At 34.1% G+C, this 24,797-nt stretch overlaps 6 protein-coding genes across 10 annotated transcripts; 2 read left to right on the forward strand and 4 right to left on the reverse strand.

The window, feature by feature from the left end:
- The first annotated feature begins 1,194 nt into the window (after positions 1 to 1,194).
- Positions 1,195 to 5,650, forward strand: LOC108567590 (fibulin-1-like). Of its 3 annotated transcripts, none has more exons than XM_017928143.1 (14): positions 1,195 to 1,448; positions 1,495 to 1,736; positions 1,791 to 1,965; positions 2,021 to 2,177; positions 2,231 to 2,340; positions 2,395 to 2,559; positions 2,619 to 2,903; positions 2,956 to 3,537; positions 3,602 to 4,087; positions 4,138 to 4,418; positions 4,480 to 4,685; positions 4,735 to 4,874; positions 5,012 to 5,138; positions 5,200 to 5,650. In XM_017928143.1, the coding sequence occupies exons 1-14, from the start codon at positions 1,397 to 1,399 to the stop codon at positions 5,597 to 5,599; spliced, it is 3,408 nt and encodes a 1,135-aa protein (XP_017783632.1). In that variant the 5' UTR covers positions 1,195 to 1,396; the 3' UTR covers positions 5,600 to 5,650. The 3 variants fall into 3 exon arrangements, with proteins under 3 accessions (XP_017783632.1, XP_017783633.1, XP_017783635.1); XM_017928144.1 differs by having other exon boundaries at positions 1,501 to 1,736; XM_017928146.1 differs by having other exon boundaries at positions 1,504 to 1,736.
- LOC108567588 (U3 small nucleolar RNA-interacting protein 2) lies at positions 5,608 to 7,414 on the reverse strand. Its single transcript, XM_017928141.1, has 6 exons — positions 7,255 to 7,414; positions 6,987 to 7,179; positions 6,677 to 6,931; positions 5,966 to 6,622; positions 5,691 to 5,910; positions 5,608 to 5,611 (listed from the first exon to the last, which is right to left on the reverse strand). The coding sequence occupies exons 1-6, from the start codon at positions 7,303 to 7,305 to the stop codon at positions 5,608 to 5,610; spliced, it is 1,380 nt and encodes a 459-aa protein (XP_017783630.1). The 5' UTR covers positions 7,306 to 7,414.
- Positions 7,415 to 7,672: 258 nt separating this feature from the next.
- LOC108567605 (deoxynucleoside kinase-like) lies at positions 7,673 to 8,840 on the forward strand. The gene is made up of 3 exons (XM_017928183.1): positions 7,673 to 7,927; positions 7,983 to 8,438; positions 8,496 to 8,840. The coding sequence occupies exons 1-3, from the start codon at positions 7,918 to 7,920 to the stop codon at positions 8,747 to 8,749; spliced, it is 720 nt and encodes a 239-aa protein (XP_017783672.1). The 5' UTR covers positions 7,673 to 7,917; the 3' UTR covers positions 8,750 to 8,840.
- A 129-nt stretch (positions 8,841 to 8,969) lies between these two features.
- Positions 8,970 to 9,778, reverse strand: LOC108567606. The gene is made up of 2 exons (XM_017928184.1): positions 9,479 to 9,778; positions 8,970 to 9,429 (listed from the first exon to the last, which is right to left on the reverse strand). Exons 1-2 carry the CDS (start codon positions 9,651 to 9,653, stop codon positions 9,014 to 9,016), a joined length of 591 nt encoding a protein of 196 aa, XP_017783673.1. The 5' UTR covers positions 9,654 to 9,778; the 3' UTR covers positions 8,970 to 9,013.
- Positions 9,779 to 10,159: 381 nt separating this feature from the next.
- On the reverse strand, positions 10,160 to 13,570 carry LOC108567603 (GTP-binding protein 2). Of its 3 annotated transcripts, XM_017928181.1 has the most exons (8): positions 13,363 to 13,570; positions 13,223 to 13,305; positions 12,749 to 12,932; positions 12,485 to 12,697; positions 11,954 to 12,163; positions 11,737 to 11,895; positions 11,258 to 11,605; positions 10,160 to 11,206 (listed from the first exon to the last, which is right to left on the reverse strand). In XM_017928181.1, the coding sequence occupies exons 3-8, from the start codon at positions 12,920 to 12,922 to the stop codon at positions 10,637 to 10,639; spliced, it is 1,674 nt and encodes a 557-aa protein (XP_017783670.1). In that variant the 5' UTR covers positions 12,923 to 12,932; positions 13,223 to 13,305; positions 13,363 to 13,570; the 3' UTR covers positions 10,160 to 10,636. The 3 variants fall into 3 exon arrangements, with proteins under 3 accessions (XP_017783670.1, XP_017783669.1, XP_017783671.1); XM_017928180.1 differs by having other exon boundaries at positions 13,223 to 13,570; XM_017928182.1 differs by lacking the exons at positions 13,223 to 13,305; positions 13,363 to 13,570 and adding an exon at positions 13,099 to 13,216.
- Positions 13,571 to 15,113: 1,543 nt separating this feature from the next.
- On the reverse strand, positions 15,114 to 21,120 carry LOC108567609 (endoribonuclease Dcr-1). The gene is made up of 5 exons (XM_017928188.1): positions 20,717 to 21,120; positions 19,621 to 20,660; positions 18,505 to 19,560; positions 18,236 to 18,449; positions 15,114 to 18,177 (listed from the first exon to the last, which is right to left on the reverse strand). Exons 1-5 carry the CDS (start codon positions 20,973 to 20,975, stop codon positions 15,320 to 15,322), a joined length of 5,427 nt encoding a protein of 1,808 aa, XP_017783677.1. The 5' UTR covers positions 20,976 to 21,120; the 3' UTR covers positions 15,114 to 15,319.
- Positions 21,121 to 24,797: the final 3,677 nt, after the last annotated feature.

Raw genomic sequence — 24,797 nt, forward strand, 5'->3', positions numbered from 1 at the left:
GATACATATACTCAGTTCGATGATAAACACTTATATTTTTCTATATTCCAATTGTGTTTAAATGATATTGATCGAATAAGACGAAATGAAAGAATAGTTTTAGAGCCACGATTGAATGGAGAATCACTTATTTAAATTATCTGCTCCATCAAGTGGTCAAACATCAAATTGATTCGCTTGAATTAAATTTTGTATGACGTTGAATTAAATTTTGCTGACTCTTAACCCAATTATATAATAAAAACAATTCTCATTAATTATCAAAAATAAACTTATTTAGGAGAAATAACTTCATTTTTATTTGTTACAATATTATGTGAATTGATAAGACTACATTTCCAAATGCGATTAAAAAAAATACTAGCTTTAGTCTTACGCCATCTGTGATTAATTAGAACTTAATTTTAATGCATATGTTATATAATTGGATTTTAGTAGATTAAGATAATTCAGTTAATTCAAAATTAAAATAACAAAATTTTATACCCATAAATTCCCATTTATATTTATGGATATAAAATTTTTTAGACAATATACAAAATGTGAATGTGAAGATTAAGCAATAAAATATATTTATATCTGAAATATCAAATATTATGATATTTTAAGTTATTTTTCTCCTAGCATATATAAAATGTAAATTTTCGCAATAGTATTGTTCCTTTTCAAGGAAAAAAGTTAAACACAAATATGTAATTTAGATTTATAAGAAAGTGTCAGTTTTTTTTTAATTTGCATTATATTTGAATATTCAAATAATTATTTCTACATATTTCTTTGTTATTTGGCATTGTTGTTGTTCGAAGAATTTAATTAAAAGCAAAAAAAAATACAGTATTCTTTTATATGTTGGAAGTCACACGCACGTTTTATGGTTATTACTTACTGTGCAACCAATTCGTTATCTAAAAGTTTAACCAACTGAATGTGTGTTAAGCTGACAACAGCTTCGCCAAATTCAAATTGACTTCCTGCAGCGTTCCACCTATTTCGCAGTAGAATAGTTTCATTCTTCTTCTTTTTCTTTCTTCCTGTCCTTTTCTCATTATTTACAGTGAATAATAACGGCCTAAACAATATATTATTATTCCGAAAAAAAAAAAAACAATGGCTTATTAAAAATTTAAATGTGTCGGTAATGTAAAATGATTTTCACATTATCGCATTGTTGTCTTCATATATTGGAAGTTGAGTCCAACAATATTTACTTTGATAAGGAGTTACAAATACACCCTTGAGGATGCTTGAATAAATATTGGGGACGATAAGCGCACCATATTTCTGCAGTGTCGTATAATGCGTCTATACTAACGAACGGAAAATTTACTGCATATATACACAAAACATTTTTCGTACTACTTACAATACAGTGTGAACAAATCAAATAAAATACAAGATGGAATATCGATACTTCTTATTAACTTTAGTTATGTGCGCGTCGACCACAGGTAAATATATTTATTTTAATATTTCTTAGATGTATTTAAATATAAGCTTTAGTAGGTTTCGATGTAAAAATACTGACCAATTGTTGCGAAATGGGCAATAAAGCTGCAGATGACTCAATGGAATGTAGTTTTCAAGCTCCTATACCAAATATCAAAAAGGATATGGAAGCTTTGTGTTTGGGAACGATGGGCACATGTTGCCAGAAGAGATTAAAAGAATCCGAATGCAAAGCGGGACTAGAAGATGCCAAGAAAGGCTCTTGCAATTCCTTTAAACCAGAAAGAAAGGTTTGATTTCCATTATTTTGTTATAATTCTTATCAATATTATCTTTTATTTAAGGCTTGTTGCAATGCTTGTTACTACGGAAAAATCACAGGAAAATCGGGTGGATCTTGCGTAAACTTCATGGGACTTTCTGATCCTTTGGATAAATATTACGATAACTGCTGCAAGGAAGCTTTAAATAAAGCAACAACTATAAAACCGAAATCTTCAGAAAACATCGTCGATGAAGGTATTTAACGACTAAATGAAATAACGATATGAAATTTTTAAATTTTTATATCCAGGTCTTGAAGATATCTGTGACATAGGGCAGGTATGCGCGCAAATTTGCACGCCAACTAAAACTTCTTATAAATGTGATTGCAATGAAGGGTACACCTTGATGGCGGATGGAATGTCTTGTAAGGAATTAAAAAAGTCTTTGAATTCCAAAAATAACAGGTTGGTATTTTAGCTATTTTTGTGATCAAATGAAAAATACACTCTTATTGTAGATGTGAGAAGCATAATCCATGCCAACACAATTGCACTGATACTGGAACATCAATCATTTGTACATGCCAAGTGGGATACATGTTGGCCAAAGATCAAACAAGTTGCAAAGGTAGTACTAAACGATCGTACTAAACTTTTTTAGTATTATAATTACTTATTTCAGATATCGATGAATGTGCTCTCTCATTACACGACTGTCATCAAAATGAAACTTGTATCAACGGTGATGGATATTACGAGTGTGAAGATCTGGGAGATGACTCGATTGACGAGATTCCAGATTGCGATGTTGGTTATAAATATAACTGGGAAAAAATGGAATGCGAAGGTTTCTTCAAATATATTATAGTTGATTTGCATATATTATAATTACTTTATATACTTTAGATATTGACGAGTGTACGATTCCTTTGATCTGCGATAATTCGCAAACGTGCATAAATTCAATAGGATCATATAAATGTCAGACTGTTTGTCCTAAAGGATTTATCTACAAAGCTTCGATACAGACATGTGCTGATGTCGATGAATGCATTACTGGAGCCAATGATTGTAATAGGGAGTCACAAATTTGTTTAAATAATAAAGGGAGTTACGCTTGCATCGACAAAGCATCCAAGACAACGTGTCCTCCAGGTTTTAAAATGAATATGGCTACACAAACTTGCGAGGGTAAAACAGTTTTGTTTAAATATTTGCAAAATTTTAAAATTTCTTTTTGAAGATGTTGATGAATGCATTGAGGATTTCGTCGAATGTTCTGATGGTGAGGTTTGTATCAACGAAGAAGGAGGATATTCTTGCCAGCCTAATCCCGCATTCAGTCATCGGACTACTTATTACGAACAACCTACCATTAAATTTACCACAGTTAGAACTACTGTACGAACGACAACTCCAAAGGCCACAACAAGAACGACTACTACTAAGGCTACAACAACGACCACAACTACTCCTAAACCTACAACGACTACAACAACCACCACCACTCCTAAACCTACAACCACTACTACTACAACAACTACTACCCCAAAACCTACAACTACAACAACTACTACTCCAAAACCAACAACCACTACTACTACAACCCCAAAACCTACAACCACTACTACAACAACTACTACTCCGAAACCTACAACCACTACTAGAAGAACTACTACTTCAACAACTAGAAAACCAATATACACTTTTAATCCAAAATTATACCATACAATAGAACCATCTATCCCAGCCTTCCGAAAACCTAATAGCCCAACAACGTGCTCTAAAGGTTTCAAGTACGAGTACCATACGAAACAGTGCATCGGTATAAAACACATTTTTTTCTTACTGACTGACATAAAATAACAATTTTGTTTTAACTCCATTAGATATTGATGAATGTGTAGAAGATGTTCTGGCTTGCGATAAATTACAAGACTGCTTCAATACCATTGGAAGCTACGAATGCCGCTGCCAGCTAGGTTACACGAGAGATCAGAGTACAGGAAGTTGTGTGGACATAAACGAATGCCAACTGGATGCTTACGACTGTTCAGAAGGACAAAGATGTGATAATACCATTGGTTCTTATTTGTGTTCGAGAATTGCAGGATGTGGAACTGGATATACGTTCAATTACGCTTCAGGCGATTGCGAGGACGATGATGAATGTGCGTTAGGAACTCATACATGCGATAGATTGGGTCCAAATTTCAAGTGCAGAAATATCGCAGGATCATTTAGGTGTGAAAGAATCAGGAGGATTTCCGTGTACATACCAAATCGTCGTCAGCCGACGAATTATACAATTGTCAGCGGGCAAACAACAAAATGTTTACAAGGATACTACATGGATTCGGCAGGCAGATGTCAAGGTAAATACACCTTGATGTTCTTCTGCTTGTAATAAAATATAAAATTTCAGATATTAACGAATGCGAAAGCAATCCCTGTAAAAAAGGTCAGAACTGCATTAATCAACGAGGCCGCTTCGAATGCGTATCTAATATACATTGCCGAGGTGGATACGAGCTCAACGAAGAAGGAAATAAATGTATCGATATTAATGAATGTATACGAGGTACTCATTCTTGTAGCAGTACTCAGATCTGCAAAAATTATCCAGGATATCATGTGTGCTCTTGCCCCATTGGATATAGATTGGATAACAACCAATGCATCGATATAAATGAATGCGAATATCACGTATGTCTTATTTCTTTTCAGAATTTTATATATATTTCTAAATTTTATATAATACTTTTAGCCATGTAGCCGTTATTCAGATTGTCACAATACCGTGGGATCCTTCAAATGTATTTGCAAAAATGGTTTTAGGGAACTCGATGGCAAATGCGACGATATTGATGAATGCTCAGAAACACCTAGCTTATGTCATCAGAATTGTGTCAACAATTGGGGCGGATATCGCTGCTCATGTAATTCTGGATTCACTTTAAACAAGGACAACAGGTTGAACAATACAAGTAATTTGAATAATTTTATTTAATTGGGTTTTTAGGACGTGCACGGATGTCAATGAATGCGAGAAATTCAAGGATAATAATCTATGTGTAGGAAATTGCGAAAATATACCGGGGAGTTACGTATGCAGGTGTCCGCCTGGCTACAGACTTGGGACTGATGGTCGCTTATGCTTAGGTGATTGGAATAACTTTTGCCAAATTAGTCAATTTAAAAATTGATTCCAAAATGAAATAATTTACGTGGTCATTTTGAGTTGGCTCAATGCGAATTAATTAACTTGTAAAAATTAATATTACTTTTTTTTTTATTAGATATTGATGAATGTCTTTCGAATCCTTGCCATGGCGTCGATACTATTTGCTTCAATACAAGAGGTGGTTATGAATGCCCATCAATTGCTTGTCCGCCTAATTACATTAGGGACCCCAATCAAAGAAGGTATAATGTAGCTTGTATTGACAAGTAGAACAAACATTCAAACAATATTTAATGTTTACAGCCGCTGCAAACGGAACACAGACCTTTGCAACTACGCAGGAAACTGCATGAGCATGCCCGAACAATACAGCTTTCATTTTATAACTATGTCATCAAACCTACCTCTCACAGACGGTCAAACGAAATTCTTCCAAATCAAAGGTCCAAGCTTCAGTTCTTCATCATCCACCTTCAACTTTAAACTGCAAAGGGTCATCTGTCCATCACACGTTCAACCGGCGAGCATTCATCACTTCCGTTTAACGCGTGAACCACAGAAGGCAACAATATCATTCTTAAGGCCATTGGATGGACCTCAAGAAATCGAACTAGAAATAGAGATGCAGCTGTACCGCTACGGAAAATACACGGGCAACATGATCTCGCGCATCTTCATATTCGTTACAAAATATCGTTTCTGAAAAATTACTTAACTAATGGTGTCGGTACAATAATAATTATAAACAATAATAAAAACCAATATGTACAAACATAATTTTTGTTAATATTTAATTTTTTTGTAATGGTATAATTACAATTGAATTCTTTGCCGATTTTATAACATTCCATCTGCCGTATCGATGTTCCGAGGCGACTGCCGCAATCAAATATTTTCCATCACTTGTGAATTTTAAATCATTCACAAATCCAGTGAGAGGTATGCTAAACATTTCTGAAATATTTTTGCAACCTTTCTCCAAACACCATAGTTTTATTGATCCATCGTGCGATCCTACAATTCAAAAAATTTAGTAATTTATAAAGATTATTATAATAACGCTTAGTACCTGATGCAATTAAATCAGTGTTAACAAGGGTAGCAATTGATGTAATCCATAAAGGTTGGCCATTAGTACTATCCACTCCATGAGCAACTTTCACTGAACATAGTGGTTTCTTTCTTCCCATTCCCCATACGCAAATCTGTCCATCGTCACCACCGGATACAAAATTACCTTCGTTGATATATTTAACGCAATCTATACTGCCAGTATGGCCGTTAAAAATTAATTGCGATTCATCAACAAACTTCCAAATTCTCAATGAATGATCTCTACCACCCGAAGATAAAGCCCTCTCTTTACTAAGCGAGTCAATAGATGTAATCATATCCATATGTCCGAAAACACTTTCAACATATGACATTTCATCAAGAGACCAGACTTTAACAGCCTTGTCTTTACTCCCTGAGTAGAGAGTATGAGTGTCCTTACGAAACGTTAGCGCAGTCACGCTGCTCCTATGTCCTTTCAAAGTATGAACATGTTTTAGGTTTACTGGGTTCCAAATCTGTATGTTTTGTGTCTCATCTCCTACAGCCAAAAACTTGTTATCCGAAGAAATTGCTATACTCATTATACTTCTGGAATGACCAACAATGCTGCTCTCTGTATTTTTAGAACTGAAAGGTAAACCTAAAACTTTCTTCTTTTCTTCAATAGACCCTAAAATACCAAATATTTCAAAATATTTCAAACAAAAAAATTACATTATATTACATTTAATTAGACCTCCATCCTTGCTTCCACTAAACATGAATTTGTTGTCGGATGAAATGCAAAAGCATGTTATACAATTCTTATGCACATTGTTTCTTAATGTAACAATTTGGTTTTCATCATATCCTGTATATTTTTTTGCAACAAACAACTTTAACCTTCCTGTTTGACTCAAATAATCTTCTTGCAATTTCTTTTGGACTAAATCACCTCTCAAATTATCATCCAAAGTTTGGTTTTCTATTTTTCTTTGCTCTAAAATCAACTGTATGCATTATGGAATTACTATAATATTTTTAAAGTAACTTACCTAACTTTTTGATTTCATCCAAATAAATCTTCGCTAATCTGATCTTCTTTTCTTGAGCAGTTTCATGCTCGTCTTCAGAACTACTCCTGTTGGCATCATCATTTAGATGTGATTCATCTTCACTACTTGTGATTTCGTCATTATTTACTTCAGGTTTCTTGGGAGCTTTCCTTTTTCGACTTTCAAAAGAGCCCTACAAAATGATAACAAGTTATAACCAAAATCAAACAAACAACAAATATGTTGATATGAACAATGATAAAATTACCTTCTTATTAAAATTCTTTCCACTTTGCTTAGGTCTAATGAAGAAAGACATTGTTCAAGAGTTTATTGTAACTAACACGTTTATAAACACACGTATGACAACTTTTTAGGTTAGAAACTCCGCCAGGATACACTGGTTGCCTCACTGCAAGGACCACGAGGATCTTGACAGTATTTGAAATACCTCCCACCTCTACCTTAAAGTAATATCAATAGTGACCGGTAGAGGTCATCAAAAAGTAAAGTTTATAATTTTTGTAAATATCAATGAGGCTAATCATTGATACTTACAAATTATCACCGTTTTACTGTCTTTTAGTGTCTTTTCACTATATTATAATAGCTACATAAAATAGTAGAATTTTCAAATTTATTGAAAAAAAAACAAACAAAAGAGAGCGCTTACATCCTCTTGCTAAACGTCTAATTTGAATTTTCACTTATTTTATTGGTTTTTGCAATAGGTTGCAATAGGTTGTCCGTCGAGCGGTCGCGTTTCAATTGGTTTATTGAATTTCATCTCGCAACATCCATGTAAAAACAAATGCTGTCGGTGGCGTCGGTGTTTTATTAGTAATAACGCATTTTTGAGAAGCTGCTCACATTTCCTCACTCTTTACAAACCTTTGCTTGTTTTCTACTACTTTGCACTTAGTTTATTAAAATGCATTTAAGTGAGTATAGTTGTAACAAATCTTAACAGATTTTGTAAAATTGAATTGTTTTCAGAGAAACTTTTATCGAAGATGGCATTTGCCATGACCAATAGGCAGTATTATCTATATCCTAAAAAGCCATTCACCATCCTAGTGGAAGGCAACATTGGAAGTGGCAAAAGCCTATTCCTTAATCATTTTAAACGCTACCCATCCATGAAGGTGTTTGATGAGCCTATCCATGCATGGAGAGATTGTGGTGGACATAATTTGTTAGATCTAATGTATAAAGATCCTGAGAAGTGGGGGTTCAGCCTTCAGTCATATATTCAGCTGACGATGCTTGAACAACATGTGAAGCCTATCAAAGAACCAATAAAGTTTATGGAACGATCAATCTTCAGTGCAAGGCACTGTTTCGTTGAGAAACTAATGAAAGATGGTATGTTGACCCAGGAATCTGCAGCAGTTTTGGATGAATGGTATAAGTGGATCATTAATAATGTCGACATACCAGTTGACTTAGTAGGTAAATATTTACATACATTTATATTTAATATCAATGAATTAATTTAATAAATTTCAGTTTACATGAGGACATCACCGGAGATTGTAATGCAGAGAATTAAGGAGAGGAACAGACAAGAGGAGAAGAACATCACATATGACTTCATAAAAGATCTTCATGAAATTCATGATACCTGGCTATGTGATACAAAAACAGACACCAAAAAATTGCCATTGGTAATATTAGATGGTAATGTTGACAAGAATAATATGGAACAGGAGTTCCGAAAATATGATTCCTACATAATGGACTGCATTTCAACACTTAGTTAAGTTAATTATATAAAATATGTGTTTGTTACTTTAGCCAAAGTTAGTTTAATGTTCTATTTTTGTTAATTATTTTATAATATTTGAATTTAAATAAAGAAGTGTGAACAATTACTGTCTCTTTACACATCTTCAGAAATTAGTTTGCAGGTTATAAGTATAAATGAATTTAAAATACATCAAGAACATTTATTTTGATTCTTTTTGTATGTAATAAATATATAAAACTTAATAAAATATGACGATTTTTAAAGCATGAGATTACAATTACACAAAAATTTTCTTGGAAAGTCTTCGAACTGGATCTCTGTTGCCCGATTCCCATAGAACTTTAGCAAGTCTACCCAAGAAAGCTTGATCTGGGTCATTTCTAGTCCAATCCAAGAGCAATTGAAAAACTGCTTCTTTAACCCCAATTTCCTTATTGTCTTCATAGAATTGCTCTATTTGTCCATCAGAATAGTTTAGATGTTTTCCAACTCCTTTCCAATTTGATCCAATATGTGTTGCAACATACATAATATGTTCTCTTTCCACAGGGATTCTAGATTCAAACAACTGCATAATTTTGTCAGTTTTCATTATATTCTCCGTTGGTTTTTCTTTATTTCCTAAGTTAAAGGTATAAGTAGACCCAATCTGTATACCATTGGAATTTGAAATATTGATAACATTGGCATAAGCTGCAAAGTTACAGAATTATATACTGTATTATCAATACATATATCTTACTATTTGTTGGTTTAGGTTTCGGTTTACTTTTCTGTCGTGTGGGTGATGGATCTGATACTCTTGGTTTCTCAGTGAAGTCTTCCACTTCAGGATCAACATTTGTAACCTCCTCAGGATCACCTCTTGGTGGACTTGGGCAGGCATCGGTCACAACTTCCTCAATAATAGAAGACATTGCCTATTTCTTATAAATATTGGCATACAACTTGAACCACTTTCTGGAATGAATAAGAAAATAAATAGCACTGAGCTACACAAAGCAAAGGAATCCCATAAACCAGTGTCATTTAATAACCAATCAAAGATATACTCAAAATAATGAGCGCCAATTTCAAATTCACTGATTAACCAAATTTATATCCAATTATTATATAAATAATTTTATCCAAACTTTTTTTAGGGTTTCAATTCAACCATAAAGTAGATATTGTATTTTGAAATTATTTTTTCTTATTTAATTTCCACTATCAGACTAAAATTAATTATTCGAACTAATTGTTAAATTTGTTAACTTTGCCAATTGAATTCCAAGGTTAAAATAAATTTACTTAAGCTAATAGACTCTTGTCTATTATTACCAGTACTAATCTGATACTAATGGTACTAATATGATAAGCATATTAGTCAATTTGTTATTATGATTATTGTGTTTTCATGTTATGTATAGAAAAAAAAATAAGATTACACTTATATAAGAGATATTTATTTAATTACATTACTAGAAGAGATATCATTTCTTACTGGCTACTATCATTTAAGGCTAACTTAATTAATATTTTCTTAGTTTTTATTTCACTCGAGACCATTTGATCCTTAGTGAAATAGAAAATAATACAATGGTTAATTAAAAATAGTGTAGCTTAGATAGCACAGTTATTTAAAGCCATTAATAAAATTTTACTTATAAACTATAAATTTTTAATTGTTTTAAAATTTACTCTTTTGTATAATTTGATAGTAAAATACACCGAATTTACTAGAAGACGTCAGTCTTAAGACATATGTAAAGTTTTTAAACGAAGAGCGTCTATGAAGAATAGTTCATATAAATATAATATAATAACAATCTAAAAATAAAAACATCTTTTTTCTAAAGTTAAACAAAAATAAAATTACGTCAAGGTTCAGGTACAAATATGAAGTACAAGAATCTTATAATTATGTTTGAGTGATTGGTAGCGGGAACACCTGAGTAACTTCGCCGATGCCCTTCGCGGTTCCCTCGCGAAAGAATAACCTTTGACCGACAGTTACGTGCTCAGGATGGCTTTTGAACTTGAATACTATAGAGGCTCTATCATTTGTTTGGATGCAGTCTGCTCCAAAGATGCCGATGACTGTAGCAGTCTGGCGAATACTGCCAATGTGTACTGTAGTTTGAAAACTTGGATAAATTGCAGTTGCGTGGAATAGCACAGAGACGTTGGCTTGAAAGAACAAACAGCCAGTGATGTTCTCGTCGCACTGCTGCAGCAATACCATGCCATTCCTTAAATGATTTACTTGACGTGTCAGCGAAATAGCTGCACTCTGACCAGCCCTTACGGATCTGCAATGAACGCGATTTCTGTGTATGGACTTCACAACGACGTCTTCAAAGCTCCCATTTTTCATTGGACCTAGTTTCATCTTCATCCCCTCGCTTATAATACCTTTCACCAGTAGCCCACCCATCACTTGTATGTCGCCTGCATGAAAATTTTCGTCTATTTGAAATTCCGGTTTCTCCTAAGAAATATAATAATCAGATACTAGTCCTCTAGAAATTCAGTTAAGTACCTTCTCTAGAAGCTCTTTCTCTTTGGAACTGACCCCTGGCGGTAGTGCATACATGAACTTTAGCAGTAAATTCAGTCCTTCTCCTGTGACATTAGATACACAGAAAATGGGAACAATGTTCTGACTCAATTGATTCGAACAAGCTGTTACGACGTCATCAATGTTATTAACCACAAGCGGTCTTCTGCAACTTCCAACTAACTTTAGCAACGTCTGCAAACTTTCCAGCGTTTTATGTGGATATGTAAGATCGATCTTAGTAACGACAATAAAGAACGGCACGTTCAAAGCTATTGCCAAGCTGAGATGTTCCTGTGTCATACCAACTACTCCAGCGGTGCCAGAGACCTAAAATGAATTAACCATTAGTCTGTTCAATGGAAACATAGCATTTTCATCTTCAGGTTGAACTTAATATTTTATATTGTTAAAAACTATTCCAAAGATGATCTTATTAATATAAGTAATTTAAAATTTACCACAAGCATGGCATGATGCGGCAAGTAACCAGAGAGACCGTGGACCGTAGTATGGATGTACTTCCTGTGCCCTGCCAAATCTAAGAAAGTAACAAGCTTTGTCGACTCATCACAAATCTCTTCAGCTGTCATACACTTATCATAATTAATTGCATCTCCCTATAATACAAAACCGTATTTACAAATGGAATACGTAAAAAATAATGAAAAAATCAACTTTAGAATTAAAACCAAGGATCTCGTGTGAGATAGAGGACGTCCGGCCGCTCTGGATCTCGTGCTTGTGTCTGAACATGTTAAGACGAGCTCTGCCGCGTCCATTGTCAGGACTGCCCTGCGTTAAGACACCCAGTAGCGTAGACTTCCCAGCATCAGCATTGCCCAAGACGGCGATTCTTATCTCAATGTTATTCTGATCATCGGGAATCTGAAAGTCAAAATTGGTGATCAATTAGTATCCGAAGATCTTTACGCGCCGCCATAAGAGAGCGATGATTCTTTTTTCTCCGCTTTTACCTGATCCCAAAAGCCCAATTTTATTTATTTGATTCCTGTAACGTCCGTTAAAATTCAAATAAAATACAGAACATACAATTATTGGGAAGTACTACTAGGATTTGATTTTTTCTTTTGCAATTCGAAAAATCCATGCATTATATTTCGCGCGCTTTTTTTTTCATCGCTTTTATTATATGAATTATATATTATTGGGTAATAGTGTTTGATCAATTTTAATATAATATAATACCTTTCTGACTAGAACCTCACAAACATTCTTGTGATTGTCCAACACTCGTTGTCTTAGGATGGTTGTGGATGCTCCAAGTTTAATGGCCATTTGCTCCAGAGTGTGTAAACTGTCCTTCATGTCTGCATTGCTTAAGCCAGCTAGCATGCCATTGTCTTCTACTCCAATTTCATAGATTGCCTCCCCTTGACCTTCCCGCAAGCGCCATTTCATCTAAATTAATAAATGTAATGAATTAGTTTTATGCTATATTGTGCCACTGACCTGTGTCACTAGATGCTGGAACCGTTGTCTTGAAGGATTCACTATTTTAAGCTTATACTCTATGTTTCCCACTTGTGGTTCTGGAGGCAAAGATGTGGGATGGAACAAACCAGTGTGGTCAATACTGTCCCCTATATCCTCCAAAGAGGATCCGAACAGATTCATGAGATCCATAATCGATTTACTGGAACAAACCATTCAAATCCATATTGTGATTTCAAGTGATGCAATGGCATGTAAAGTGAAAGTACTAAATTTCATAACAAACAGAAAGGTTGTGTGAAAGGTAGTCAAGTAGATAGGTAGGAGACCGCGCAAAATGATAAAGGTGGACGATGATAAAGGCTTACCGATGAGATAGCAAAACAATTTATATTTATATTATTTGTTAAGCTGCTTCGAACTTGGCAATTGGGATTCGCGCTACTATTGTCTCTGTTTATTTACACACTCTCAAAACATCTGCTCACCTACCTTCTTTTTTTCCTTTACGTTCGGTTTTATTTTTGTTTACACTATACTGCCTGGCCGATCCAACAAAATTATTTTAGGCATCACTAAAAATACTCATCACGTTACTTTAAAATATCCAACAAATATTACAATTGCATCACATCATTCTCACTAGAAGTAATAGATATTGGCCTAGCAACTAACACTCAACACGGCTGTTGTCAACAAACAATTGTTGGATACTGGCTCACTGGGTGGGCTTGGTGTCCAACTCCGGCCAACTCCAACCTGGAACAAGTAGGAAGAAGTTGGATAGGCGCAGACCGCGCAAACCAGAGCAGTGCAACCAAATATGCAGATTCACGTCGCCTGCGCCGCTTTTCCACGGCCAAATCATTGATTTTTCGTTCAAGGACGCGCAATTGAAACACATTTCATCATATATTTAATTCAAAACTCCTTCCGTTCGGTTCCAAACAACCAACATATTTCACAACAATCATACGTTCTTTCCAATACATCGATGCTACACAATATTGCATCCAATTGCTTTCCTTCTGCATCATCTAATAACTTCATACTTTCTCTTTGATTTTCTTCTTATACAATTCTAATAACAAAACATATGCAACAATTTTAAAACTATATAGTAATAATAGAAATATTTCAAATATTCTTATAAAATAAAAATGTTATTTCAATTAAATATTCTTAAAATGTGTACATTCAAATTGCAATTATCATAAACGTAATCAGTTAAACGTTATCGCGAAATTGCTTAGTTACAGTTTCAAAAGTTTTCGTTAAATTGCATTTCCGTGTACATTTACTGAATAAACTTTTATAATTAGATAACATTTTGCTCATCATATTTATACTAAAAAAAAAATTCGAAAACATAAAAATTACAATTTGTATTCAGTACTCACTGATTCAGAATAATTAGTTGAGCGTGCAATTTTATTAAGTGAAAATTGGCTGCATCCTATTTAATAAAAAAAAAACAAAACTATAGCTTAGTAAGCGCTATTTTCATTTGAAAAATATACAAAGCGAATTGATTTAAATCCTTGGATAATTTAATAAATGTTCAATAGTAAACAACTATTTTTGTGCTTATATTTTAGAACCAGTTTGAAGTTACGTTAATTTTTATTAATTATACTAATATTATTGCAAGATAATATTGTATACTTAATGTTGTTGCAATTATTTATGAAATTGAAGCTTAATTAAAGGAAGGAATTAAATGATTAGATATGATCAATAATAAAATGTTGGAATACAAAACAATAACTTCCCATAATGATAAGATAAGAAGACATAATATTAGAGCATGATTCAACCGTGTGCGAATCAAATTTTGTGCAAGGAAAGCTTTTGAATATTTATTTTGTTACTAAAGTTTTTAAAATTAATTAACCTCGGTCATAAAGACCCTTTGCTGAAGTAACTATTTTTTTTATAATTATTTTATGATTTTTTTGTTTAAATGTTGCTATAAATATTATTATTATTAATAAACTAGTTAGGCAATGAATATGATGTAACAACTTTGGTGAATGCAGTCGAAATATTTGCAAAAAAGAACTAGTTCACAATAAACAGATTTGGTTCATATTCATGATTTAAGTAGCTATTAAAAATGTGCATAATATTAAAAGAGATTACTTAATAAAACACGAATAAGAATTTGAACAAAACGAGTTTTATATGGTTGTTAACTTTTATTATGTATGCAAATTTATTCGAATTTGTATGACTAAATGAATTAATAATAAGTTTGCAGATAATTAGTATATTGGATGAATTTGGATTGGCTTGAAGGATTTGGAATTTGATGGTGTTCTAGCAATAATACGTACATCCATCAACATAAGATTTTAATTTAAAAATATGCTTGTTTGTCGTCTTTGTTTATATAAAATTTGGTGTTCATTTTTTTATAGAAAACATTTAAATAAAAAATATTATTTGAATGTGTTGTATGCACATACAAGTATAGAGAATGTGATGTGCCTACATACACGAATATAAAAAATAATAAAATAAAATGAGATCACAGGTAAGAAGTATAGAATCAATATAAACATATATATATATAAAAAGAAATCGAATTCATATTAACCTTAGAGTCTGCTTCTTCAAGTGCTTCAGTGCGCATTTCGCCGCCGTACATTTAGCAATTCTGTAGTTGCGACCAATTCCCTTGAACACGCCCTTCCCGAAGACTTCCACCGTGACTCTGACCCTGCGACCATCTGCTAATTTCTCGGCAGTTCCAAACTTTGCAGTCTCTGGTTCCAATTCCAGAAGCTCTCTAATAGGCGACTTCGGTACTTTGTCGCTAAACTGCTCGATCTCGTTCTTCATCATTTGGTAGTAAACACGCCATACTTCATCCAAAGACCTACCAGAGTCTAGGAATATCGCACCAGCGACGGACTCGAATACATCACCTAACACTTTGGGAACCTCAACGTCTTCGACTTCTTCACTCTCCTCTACATCCAGTAAAAATAACTCTTCACTGACCTTGTGTCCACCTCTTTCTTGAATCTTGATGAATTTCTCTATGACCTGGTGCAAACCTGGAGAGAGGTATCGAAAATACTTATGAAAGCTGTACTTGACAGCCAGAGAGGCGAAAATTGTATTGTTTACTAATGCAGATCTAAGATCAGTGAGTGCTCCTGGCGAATGCATCCTCTTATCTTCGTATAGATGTCTAGTAATTAAGTAGTCCAAGACAGCATCGCCTAAGAATTCTAACCGTTGATAACAGTCTGTGATGTTGTTTGGAGAGTAAGAAGCGTGCGTTAAAGCTTGCAGCAAATACGAGCGATCGTTGAACTCGTAATCCAAAATGCGTTCGAACTTCTCGTAACCATCTAGGAGAATTAGTAGACGGGCATCTGGATCTGGAACGTATCTGATCAACGGTGAATTAGGTACAGCTAATTCGCCGTAGCTGTTATCCTCGAACTTCGGCAACACTCTGATACCTAGCCAAGCCATGAATAGCAGCGCACCTCTTGGTCCACATTCAATCAAGTAGGCACCGATCAATGCTTCCACGCAATCGGCAATGCTTTTATCTGGGATGCTGTGTTGCGTGACCAGATTGTATGGGATTATACCAGAAGCAAAATCTACGACGCTCTCGCCCTGTTCTTGAATTTTCAAACAAATTTCTTGCAGGCTCATATTCCTAGTAGCCACATAATCCGCCAATGTTAAATAGTTGGCGGGGATGCGAGCCTTGCTCAGAGCTTCTTCCAGCTCTTTGGACACGCAGTAACAAGGCGGCAGCCAATTATCATGCGGATCAAATTTAGTGGCGATCATCATATCTCCCAATTGCTTACGTTTTCCTAATCTATATAAGTTTAAATTGCTAACTTGCTTTGATCTCAAATGGCTGAGCTTGCCCTCGTGTGTGTACTCATATTTTGAATACAAATAATCGGTTATTGCATATTTCAAGAATGAATCGCCAATAGTTTCCAACCGTTCTAAATTGATTCCGTCGTTAGCATTTGACATTGTTAAAGCCTGAAGAATGACACTCGGGCTAGGACCAGGATGCTCTTCCAAATTAGGTTGCTTATCAAAGCTGAAACCTGTGAGCTGGGGTTTTGGTCTAATATTTGGTATCGTCTCAACTGTTTTCCTTTCAAAATTGTAATTATCACTCTTCTGGTTATCATTCTCTACTTTGATCAAATCTCTATCGTTGATTTGTATGCCAGTCATCTTGAATGGTTCGTCTGATTTTAAAACCATGCGTGTATTCATGATAGTAATATGACCCTCGCAGGCTTCGATGAAGTCGCTTTCCAATTGCTCTGAAACGTGAGGCTCAGTCTCCCATGCTTTGGACAAGATGTAATCTTGCGGGGTTGTAGTTGGCTCAGTGGTATTATCAACGGCTTCAGCCAAATATTCTCCTTGAAATTCAATGTGCAATCCTCCACATTGAGAGTCGTTTGTCTCTCCTTCAGACTCTTCACTATAATAACTATCCGTATCAGAAAAATCGTCGTATTCGTTATATCCATATGTGCTATGCATCCAACTAGTAGGAGATCCATAGCGTACCGTTGATTTAATAGCTTGATCTTTGCCCACCATATCATTTGACCAAGTGCCTATCTCGATCCATTCAGGATCATCGCTATTTCGTTCAATGGTTTCTATATCCAACTCCTCCTCTTTAACCTTCTCTTCCGATATACTAACTGCTCTTAGAATAATGTCTTCCAGAACTTCTTCAGCAGCTTGTACACTATCATTTGATAATTCATTCTCTTTAGATTTTTTCAAAACGTCAGAAAGACACCAACCAAAGTTCAATGAAGGCCAATTAAATGACCTCGGTAAGATGGGTTTACCCAAATGAATATCTTCTGCGACTGTTCTTCGTATCTCATCAGCCAAGAGCAGAGCGTTTATGCGATATAAAATACATGGAAGGCAGACAGCTTTTCGCCACAAAGAGGCAGGGAAAGGATGTATTGCACACAGTTCAGGTACTAAAATCTGTTTCTGCTCTAAGTTTTCTCGTTTAGCCTTTTTGGTTTCTTCGCTACTCGTTGGTAAAGCAACGCCCTTGCGATTTACGTATCTAGGTGTCAAAAAGTTCAGACGCGCTGATGTATGATCCACGTCTAAAAGGTGCTGATCGGCGTTCTGTATATCCAAATTATATTTACGCAAATAATATTCCTGAAATGTGGAATATTCCGAACCTGGGAAGGTGGAAGTTGGATTTAGATTAGAGCATATCTCTGCAACGTAAAAGTATTGTGGTTGGTCTTGATTCCTGTACCACGGCATAACTACAGCATCTTTATATTTCGCAGGATCAAATTCGTAATTGGCTCGGTTTTCATCTGGAATACTTTCTGGAAGGACATCTCGATTTTGATAAATCTTATTTAAGAAATCCCAGTCAACATCAGTTTTCTCGTCATCTTAAATAAAACAAATTAAATTATTGGAGAAAAGATCACAGTACTATAATGTACTTACCAGTGATTGTTGGTACAATATAGTAGCTGCTATCAGTGTGTTTAGGATCAAAAAGCATTTGGTATTTTTGTAAACGTAAAACACTTGTAAACGTATAATTTAAGAATTCGCTAATTTTATGTAATTGTTCTTCACTCAAATTAACACCTTCATTGCAAAGTTCTAAACTTATTTTAACTTCGCCAGATCTCGTAAATATTGGAAATGGACAAAGCTAAAACAAACATATTTATAGAGACGTATAATTTGATTGATAGGATTACTTGTACTTGTGGTATTTCTTTGCATGTTAGAATTCCGAAACCTTGGGCGGATTCTTCTGGAGGATAAATCCTCCGTCCCCTGGTGTTTTGCTCTTCAGGAATAGGACAGGTAAGGGTCATCACAATTCTATAAAAATATGTGGATTTGTTGGAATAGGGTAAACAATCTTGTAGGGAAAATGCAATCCTTTTATAATAATACTGTCTTCGTTTTGTTGTTCCAGGCCTCTGCTCGATATGTTCCAAACTTAATTCTTCATCTTCCTTCTCTAAACTAAAATCATTCCAATCCTCTTCAGTGGCTCGGAAATTTTCTTTGGTAATTGGATTAAGGTTGTCGTCAAGTTCTTTATATTTGTGCAACAGTTGGCACATGTAGAATGCAGCATGCCGCCTTGCCAATATATCGCTTGAAACAAAGGGACTACAAACAGTTGCTTTTACTGGAGAATTAATCGGCAATCGAAGTTTACAAGCTACTAAGTCTATGGCTTTTACAAAATCATAAGTAGGAACTAATTTCGTAAAAGTATCACTTGGCAGTTTGGCACAATAACGATTAATCAACGGAATTGCTGTTGTCAAGCTAACCGTCTCATTTTGTGCGGTTTTGTATGGAGCGTACGTGTTGCAGACCTGATCAGATGTCCGGACATCCTCATCTTTGTACTCTATCATACCGCATCTCATCAACAAAGTTTTTTCAACCTCCATGTATTCTGCATACTTCTGAAGATATAACTTACGCTCCACTTCACAAACTAACGTAATATAATAAGGATTCTGGGAACGAGCTCTCGACTTGCTCTGCACATAACTGTGGAAAGTTCCAGGCATATCGAAACGAATCACCAAATTACATTTAGGCAGATCGAAACCTTGCTCCAAAATTGCTGTTGAAATCATAACATTGCAATCGTGTGAGCGAAACTTCCTCAGTACATCTTCTTGTTTCCTATGCTCTAACTCCGCTTCGTTAGGTTCCGTTATAGGATCAGCAATTTTATCGACAGTGAATAAAGTACCTATCCACCAAAATTGGTTATCACATTGTGCTAAACTCTGAAAACAAAGCATAAATAAGCTGTATAATTACAGAAAATATGAATCATCGAAACTTACAGATAATAAACTATGAATGACTCTAGCTGTGCAACTATTCTTCACAAATACCAATGCACATATGCTGTCCTCATGGTTAGGTCTGGCGTAATAGTTGCGACGTTGACCTTTATATTGTCTTTTTCCAAATTTTGGTGGATGTGGAACTACATCAACAACAGGTGGATTTACTGGCTCGACGGGTTTCTCTGATTCCGGTGGACCCATCTCCCTGAGAACCTCGATAAACCTGAGTACTTTATGTGTAGACATGCACAATATACGTTGTTTTTCGTCTTCGAGATCTTCCATCTCAGCCTCGCACATAGCTCGAATTTGCATCATTTTTGTACTCAGTACACATAGCAACAAATAATGCCTTTCATATGCAACTTTGACTTTCAATTTCTCTACTAAAACTAAGATATGTAATGCAGCCTGATTGGCGCACCAACTACCTAACTCTTCCAAAAGTGCAAGAAAATCATGCAACAGCATTAACGGTTTCTCTTTTGGATCAGGAACATTGCGGATTTCTTCTAAAAATTCTTCAGCATAAATTTCACTAGGATCATAACGATGTTCTGTCAGAAAGGTGATGGCATCAAGAACAGTCTCCCTTATTGAAGTTTGCAAAGAGTTCTCCACAGATTGAACACATTCCATTATAATTTCCTTAGGTTTGCTACTCAATCTTATCTGTGTAACAATTTCACTAGACGTATCCACAGTTGATCTAAGCAAATTTTCCAGCCTTAAAATCTCTGCATTCAAATATGCCGGTTTCAGGTCTTCACCCAACAAGCCAGAAACTAATCCTAATACTCTTGGTTTATCTACTGTTTTATCATACACATCCATAATAGAATTGAGCTTATATTGTTTCTCACCATATAAGCCATCATCAATTATTAGAAGAGTTAAATATGAAAAGTCTTCTTCCGTATTTGCTATAAACTGCAAACAACCATCAACAGTCATTAGGAAAACATGGTAATCCTCTTTCATTTGAACCCATTCAATTTTAGTAATTGATCTATCTAATATCATACAGTTCAAATCTGAAAACATTTAATATAGAAAAAGTTCTGACAATGAGTTAACATTTAAATCTAACCTGTTAAAAGTTTCAACTGCTCCAGGAGAACATTCAGATTCTGCGAATCAAGTATGTAGAACACCCTACTTCCACAAGCCTTCCGCATCTGCCATGATAGCTCCTGCACCAGCTTTAAAGCTATAAAAGCCTTCCCAAAGCTGGTGCTCGAGCACACAATGGTGTTCCTGTTCTTTACTCTATCCAGTAGTTCTACCTGATACTCTCTTGGAGTAAAAGAGTCTACATATACATTGTCGTTATTGTAATGGAATGCCATCGTTTACGCAATATACTTGACTAGCATGTAACTAATAATAAATCACAAATTTTCATAGTAACATTGTTCTATTGTTTCCACCAATTCGCCGGCTGACATATAAATGCACAGCACAGCATAACCAATAACCAACGGCCAACTTTGATTATATGTCAAAACCACGACTGAAGCGCCACCATCCAAAACCAAACCAATTAAAACACAAATTAACGGAGGGAAATTCAATTTAAAAAAATAACTAATTAATGAAGAATGTATCTTAAATTACGTCATACAACAAAAGAAAGTAAACTTAAAGATTTATGAGAAAATAAATAAATAGTTAAGCAACAACAGATTCGGTTCATATAATTAATTAAAATTAAGACTAGAAAATTCACGTACAAAACACATTAGTTACAATCAATCGATTAATTAAATGTTGAATTCAAAATTAGAATTTATCCTTACTTAAAGATTACCTTAATAAACTTTTAATATTTGCATTGAACATGTTTATTAATTAAAATGGAGACTATCAAAAATGCACATAAAAAACGCATTTGTCACAAAAAAACGCACATTTCAGAGTGGAAGACACAGAGAAGAGGAAGAAACGCATTTGTTATAATCAATCCATTAATTAAATGTTGCTTTCAAAATTAGAATTTATCGTTACTTAAAGATTACCTTAATAAACTTTTAATATTTGCATTGAACAGGTTTATAATTAAAATGAAGATTATCAAAAATGCACATAAAAACGCATTTGTCGCACAAAACGCACTTTTCAGAGTGGAAGACACAGAGAAGAAGGAAGAAACTATTTATTACAATCAATCCATTAATTAAATGTTGCTTTCAAAATTAGAATTTATCGTTATTAAAGATTCCTTAATAAACTTTTAATATTTGCATTGAACATGTTTATTAATTAAAATGAGACTATCAAAAATGCACATAAAAACGCATTTGTCCACAAAAAACGCACATTTCAGAGTGGAAGAAACAAAGGAGAAGAAGAAGGAAGAAACGCATTTGTTACAATCAATCCATTAATTAAATGTTTCTTTCAAAATTAGAATTTATTCTTATTTAAATATTACTTTAATAAACTTTATAATAGTTTCATTAAACAATTTTATTAATTAAAATTGAGACCGTCGAAAGTACTCGCAAAAAACACACTCGTTAAATCAATCCATTAATTAAATGTTGAATTCAAAAATAGTATTTATTGTTACTTAAATATTACTGTAATAATAGTTGCATTGAAGTAAACCTGTTCAAATCCATTAATTATAATTAGTTTAGTAAGTAAATTTGCATGTGTAAAAGTAACAGGAAAAAACCAGAGAAGATGACGATTGTCCTTAATAATATCGTAATCTTTGAGTTTTTTTTTTCTTCTTCTTGCAAACCGTTTCACTTCACGAACGTTATTATTTTTATTTGCAAATTTGATCATCCCAAGTTGTAAGTTGGCCAACGTACATCAGACAGTTATTTTATTAAGAACAGAAGAAGAGGCTACAACTGGTTCCGAGATCAGTCCAGCAGCAAACGTCGAGTAAAATGTAATGTAATTAAAAGATCTCTTCGGTTTTTCCCGCCAACGGTAAGCGATATTCAATTATTTAATCATTTGCGAAACTATTTATTATAATTATTAAATTTAAACTTAATTTTAATTAAATTAAGATAAGTTTAAAAAATTAATTAATTAATTTTATTTGAATTTTCATATATAATATATAATACTTCATTAAAATGTATTTACTTATTTAATATATTTATTATATGAATGATCAAAATTAATGTTAATAGTTCTGCGTGAAATAAATATTCATGGTAACATTCATAATTACAATGTCGTAAAAGTATAGAGAATAATTGTTATGAAATAATCAAAAATGCAATGAATGAAGAAAGACAAGAGGTTTTATTGGTCTTTAATAACATTTGCTGTTTCACTAATTTTTATTTATTTTCAAATGAAGCTTATAAATGTCTATAGGATTTGGCCTATATTCGAGGTATTGGTTTAGGAATGATAGGTTGTCAATAGGCTATGACAAAATAGCCAAATATATGAGTAGCGTGCAAGCGATTGCTATATTTAAATGTTGGTCAGTGGAGCAGGTTGACCCGCCTGCAGAATAACACCGTGATGGGCTAGTCTCGTACAACATAACATGTTACATATTCCGCTAAGAGCCGGCTCACGAAAGAAAGTAACCACGACTATTAGGCGCCGAAATGCGAAGGAAAAAAAAAAGATGATGACCAGAGAACAAGAAATCCGCTGAAATTAATTAGTCCGTTTCTAAACAAACCTCGTTCCAAATTCGCTCGCAATTAAACGACTTATTCGGTTTAACCGAACGGACTCCCCATGCGTATGCGACATAAAACGTTTATGCGGCGGTATTACGAGCAAATTGCTGGTTTACGCTTAACTAAACTGGTAGATTCATATGATTTTGTCTCTGCTAACGGTAGAATTGTTAAAATATGAAATGTAGCTTAGCCAGAAAAGCCAGTTCCATTTCGACTTTCAATGCAAAACCACTCGGATATTTCCAAGTTGCGACGTGAAAAAAATATATACTAAGAAAAGTCACACTCGCAAACTACTCTTTCAGAATGTATTCTCCGCTCATTTTAATTCCGCTGGTGATTGCCGGCGTGGTACAATTCGCATCCACCGAAAATGACTCCAATTACCTTCAGGATACCATCAAGGATCTGACGCTGAACATGGATGTGAATACGAATGTAAGGAAGATTCCTCCGCTGAAAGTAAGTACATCATCCTCATCATAATTATTATTTGTTTAACGCGATACGATTTTGAGACGCGTCAAACACATTCATCCTAAAACATATAAATTTAATAGACCGGAAATAAATATGTTTGTAGCATCAAACGGATTTTAAAGAATTCCACTATTTAGATTATCAGAAACTTGACCTTAGCGGTGTTTGGCATAACAATCTAAAGTTGATCTAAATCTAAATTCTAAAGTTGAAGTGTTACATTAATACTAGTCATATAATATGCAAGTCAAATTACTATACTATAGTTTATAATTAAACATTTTAACATACTGTAGTTTAAGATATGGGTCAAATAAAAGGCGGTTTCCAAAAAACTATCATTTCTTATGAATGTCTGAATATATTAATATTCCGATGTAATTCTTGTACTTAAAGTACTATAGATAGTATATTTATATATTTTTTTTAGGTGATGACACCTAGTCCAATAAAAAGAGCTTATACAAATCAAGAAGCGCAAATACCGACGTTGCAGTTGACCAAAGCAGAGTTAGCAGCTTTATATGAGTCAGCTGTTATGAAAGGAGATACAATAAAGTTGGATCCTGGAGATGGTAGTACTAAGAAAATAAAGGCTGTAGTACATGCGATAGACGAACATTCCAGCGAATATCAAAAGGATACAGTAGGCGAAAAAGATGGCTATTACTATTACTACTATCCACTAAAAAGTTTCATGGATGAAATGTCTTCATCGTCTTTCCAACATGAGGTATACTAAATTCGCATAATGCAATGTTCCTAATTTCTATTCCTATCCTCTGCACAGTACACTTGAATTACTCGATTTGTAAAATAAGCACATGGATGATTTTCACATATCTATAAAGGTGAAATGCTTAGCATTTTACCTTTATATGTAACTTTGGCTTAGCGCACTTGAACTACCTTATTTTCACAAACTATAGGGTTTTGTCCGCTCTTGCTATGCTTTTCAATTATAAAATGCATATAAGAAGGTGTAAAGGTTCAGTAGTTCCTAAGTTATGAAGTTAATTACCA

Source organism: Nicrophorus vespilloides, unplaced genomic scaffold (assembly GCF_001412225.1).
Source record: "Nicrophorus vespilloides isolate i.1.1-1 unplaced genomic scaffold, Nicve_v1.0, whole genome shotgun sequence".
Taxonomy (NCBI): domain Eukaryota; kingdom Metazoa; phylum Arthropoda; class Insecta; order Coleoptera; family Silphidae; genus Nicrophorus; species Nicrophorus vespilloides.

Excerpts from the sequence above, each read along its gene's own strand:
- LOC108567590 (XM_017928143.1), top strand. The coding sequence starts at position 1,397 with ATGGAATATCGATACTTCTTATTAACTTTAGTTATGTGCGCGTCGACC. Across the intron at positions 1,966-2,020 it reads AGAAAACATCGTCGATGAAG|GTCTTGAAGATATCTGTGAC; the intron begins GTATTTAACGAC and ends TTTTATATCCAG. Across the intron at positions 4,419-4,479 it reads TAAATGAATGCGAATATCAC|CCATGTAGCCGTTATTCAGA; the intron begins GTATGTCTTATT and ends TAATACTTTTAG.
- LOC108567588 (XM_017928141.1), bottom strand. The coding sequence starts at position 7,305 with ATGTCTTTCTTCATTAGACCTAAGCAAAGTGGAAAGAATTTTAATAAG. Across the intron at positions 7,180-7,254 it reads GAAAGAATTTTAATAAGAAG|GGCTCTTTTGAAAGTCGAAA; the intron begins GTAATTTTATCA and ends ATCATTTTGTAG. Across the intron at positions 6,932-6,986 it reads GGATGAAATCAAAAAGTTAG|AGCAAAGAAAAATAGAAAAC; the intron begins GTAAGTTACTTT and ends AGTTGATTTTAG.
- LOC108567605 (XM_017928183.1), top strand. Across the intron at positions 8,439-8,495 it reads CATACCAGTTGACTTAGTAG|TTTACATGAGGACATCACCG; the intron begins GTAAATATTTAC and ends AATAAATTTCAG.
- LOC108567606 (XM_017928184.1), bottom strand. The coding sequence starts at position 9,653 with ATGTCTTCTATTATTGAGGAAGTTGTGACCGATGCCTGCCCAAGTCCA. Across the intron at positions 9,430-9,478 it reads GAAACCTAAACCAACAAATA|CTTATGCCAATGTTATCAAT; the intron begins GTAAGATATATG and ends GTAACTTTGCAG.
- LOC108567603 (XM_017928181.1), bottom strand. The coding sequence starts at position 12,922 with ATGGATCTCATGAATCTGTTCGGATCCTCTTTGGAGGATATAGGGGAC. Across the intron at positions 12,164-12,484 it reads GTGAGGTTCTAGTCAGAAAG|ATTCCCGATGATCAGAATAA; the intron begins GTATTATATTAT and ends TTTGACTTTCAG. Across the intron at positions 11,207-11,257 it reads AGAAAGAGCTTCTAGAGAAG|GAGAAACCGGAATTTCAAAT; the intron begins GTACTTAACTGA and ends TATATTTCTTAG.
- LOC108567609 (XM_017928188.1), bottom strand. The coding sequence starts at position 20,975 with ATGGCATTCCATTACAATAACGACAATGTATATGTAGACTCTTTTACT. Across the intron at positions 19,561-19,620 it reads TCATTCATAGTTTATTATCT|AGTTTAGCACAATGTGATAA; the intron begins GTAAGTTTCGAT and ends CTTTGTTTTCAG. Across the intron at positions 18,450-18,504 it reads CATGCAAAGAAATACCACAA|CTTTGTCCATTTCCAATATT; the intron begins GTACAAGTAATC and ends TGTTTGTTTTAG.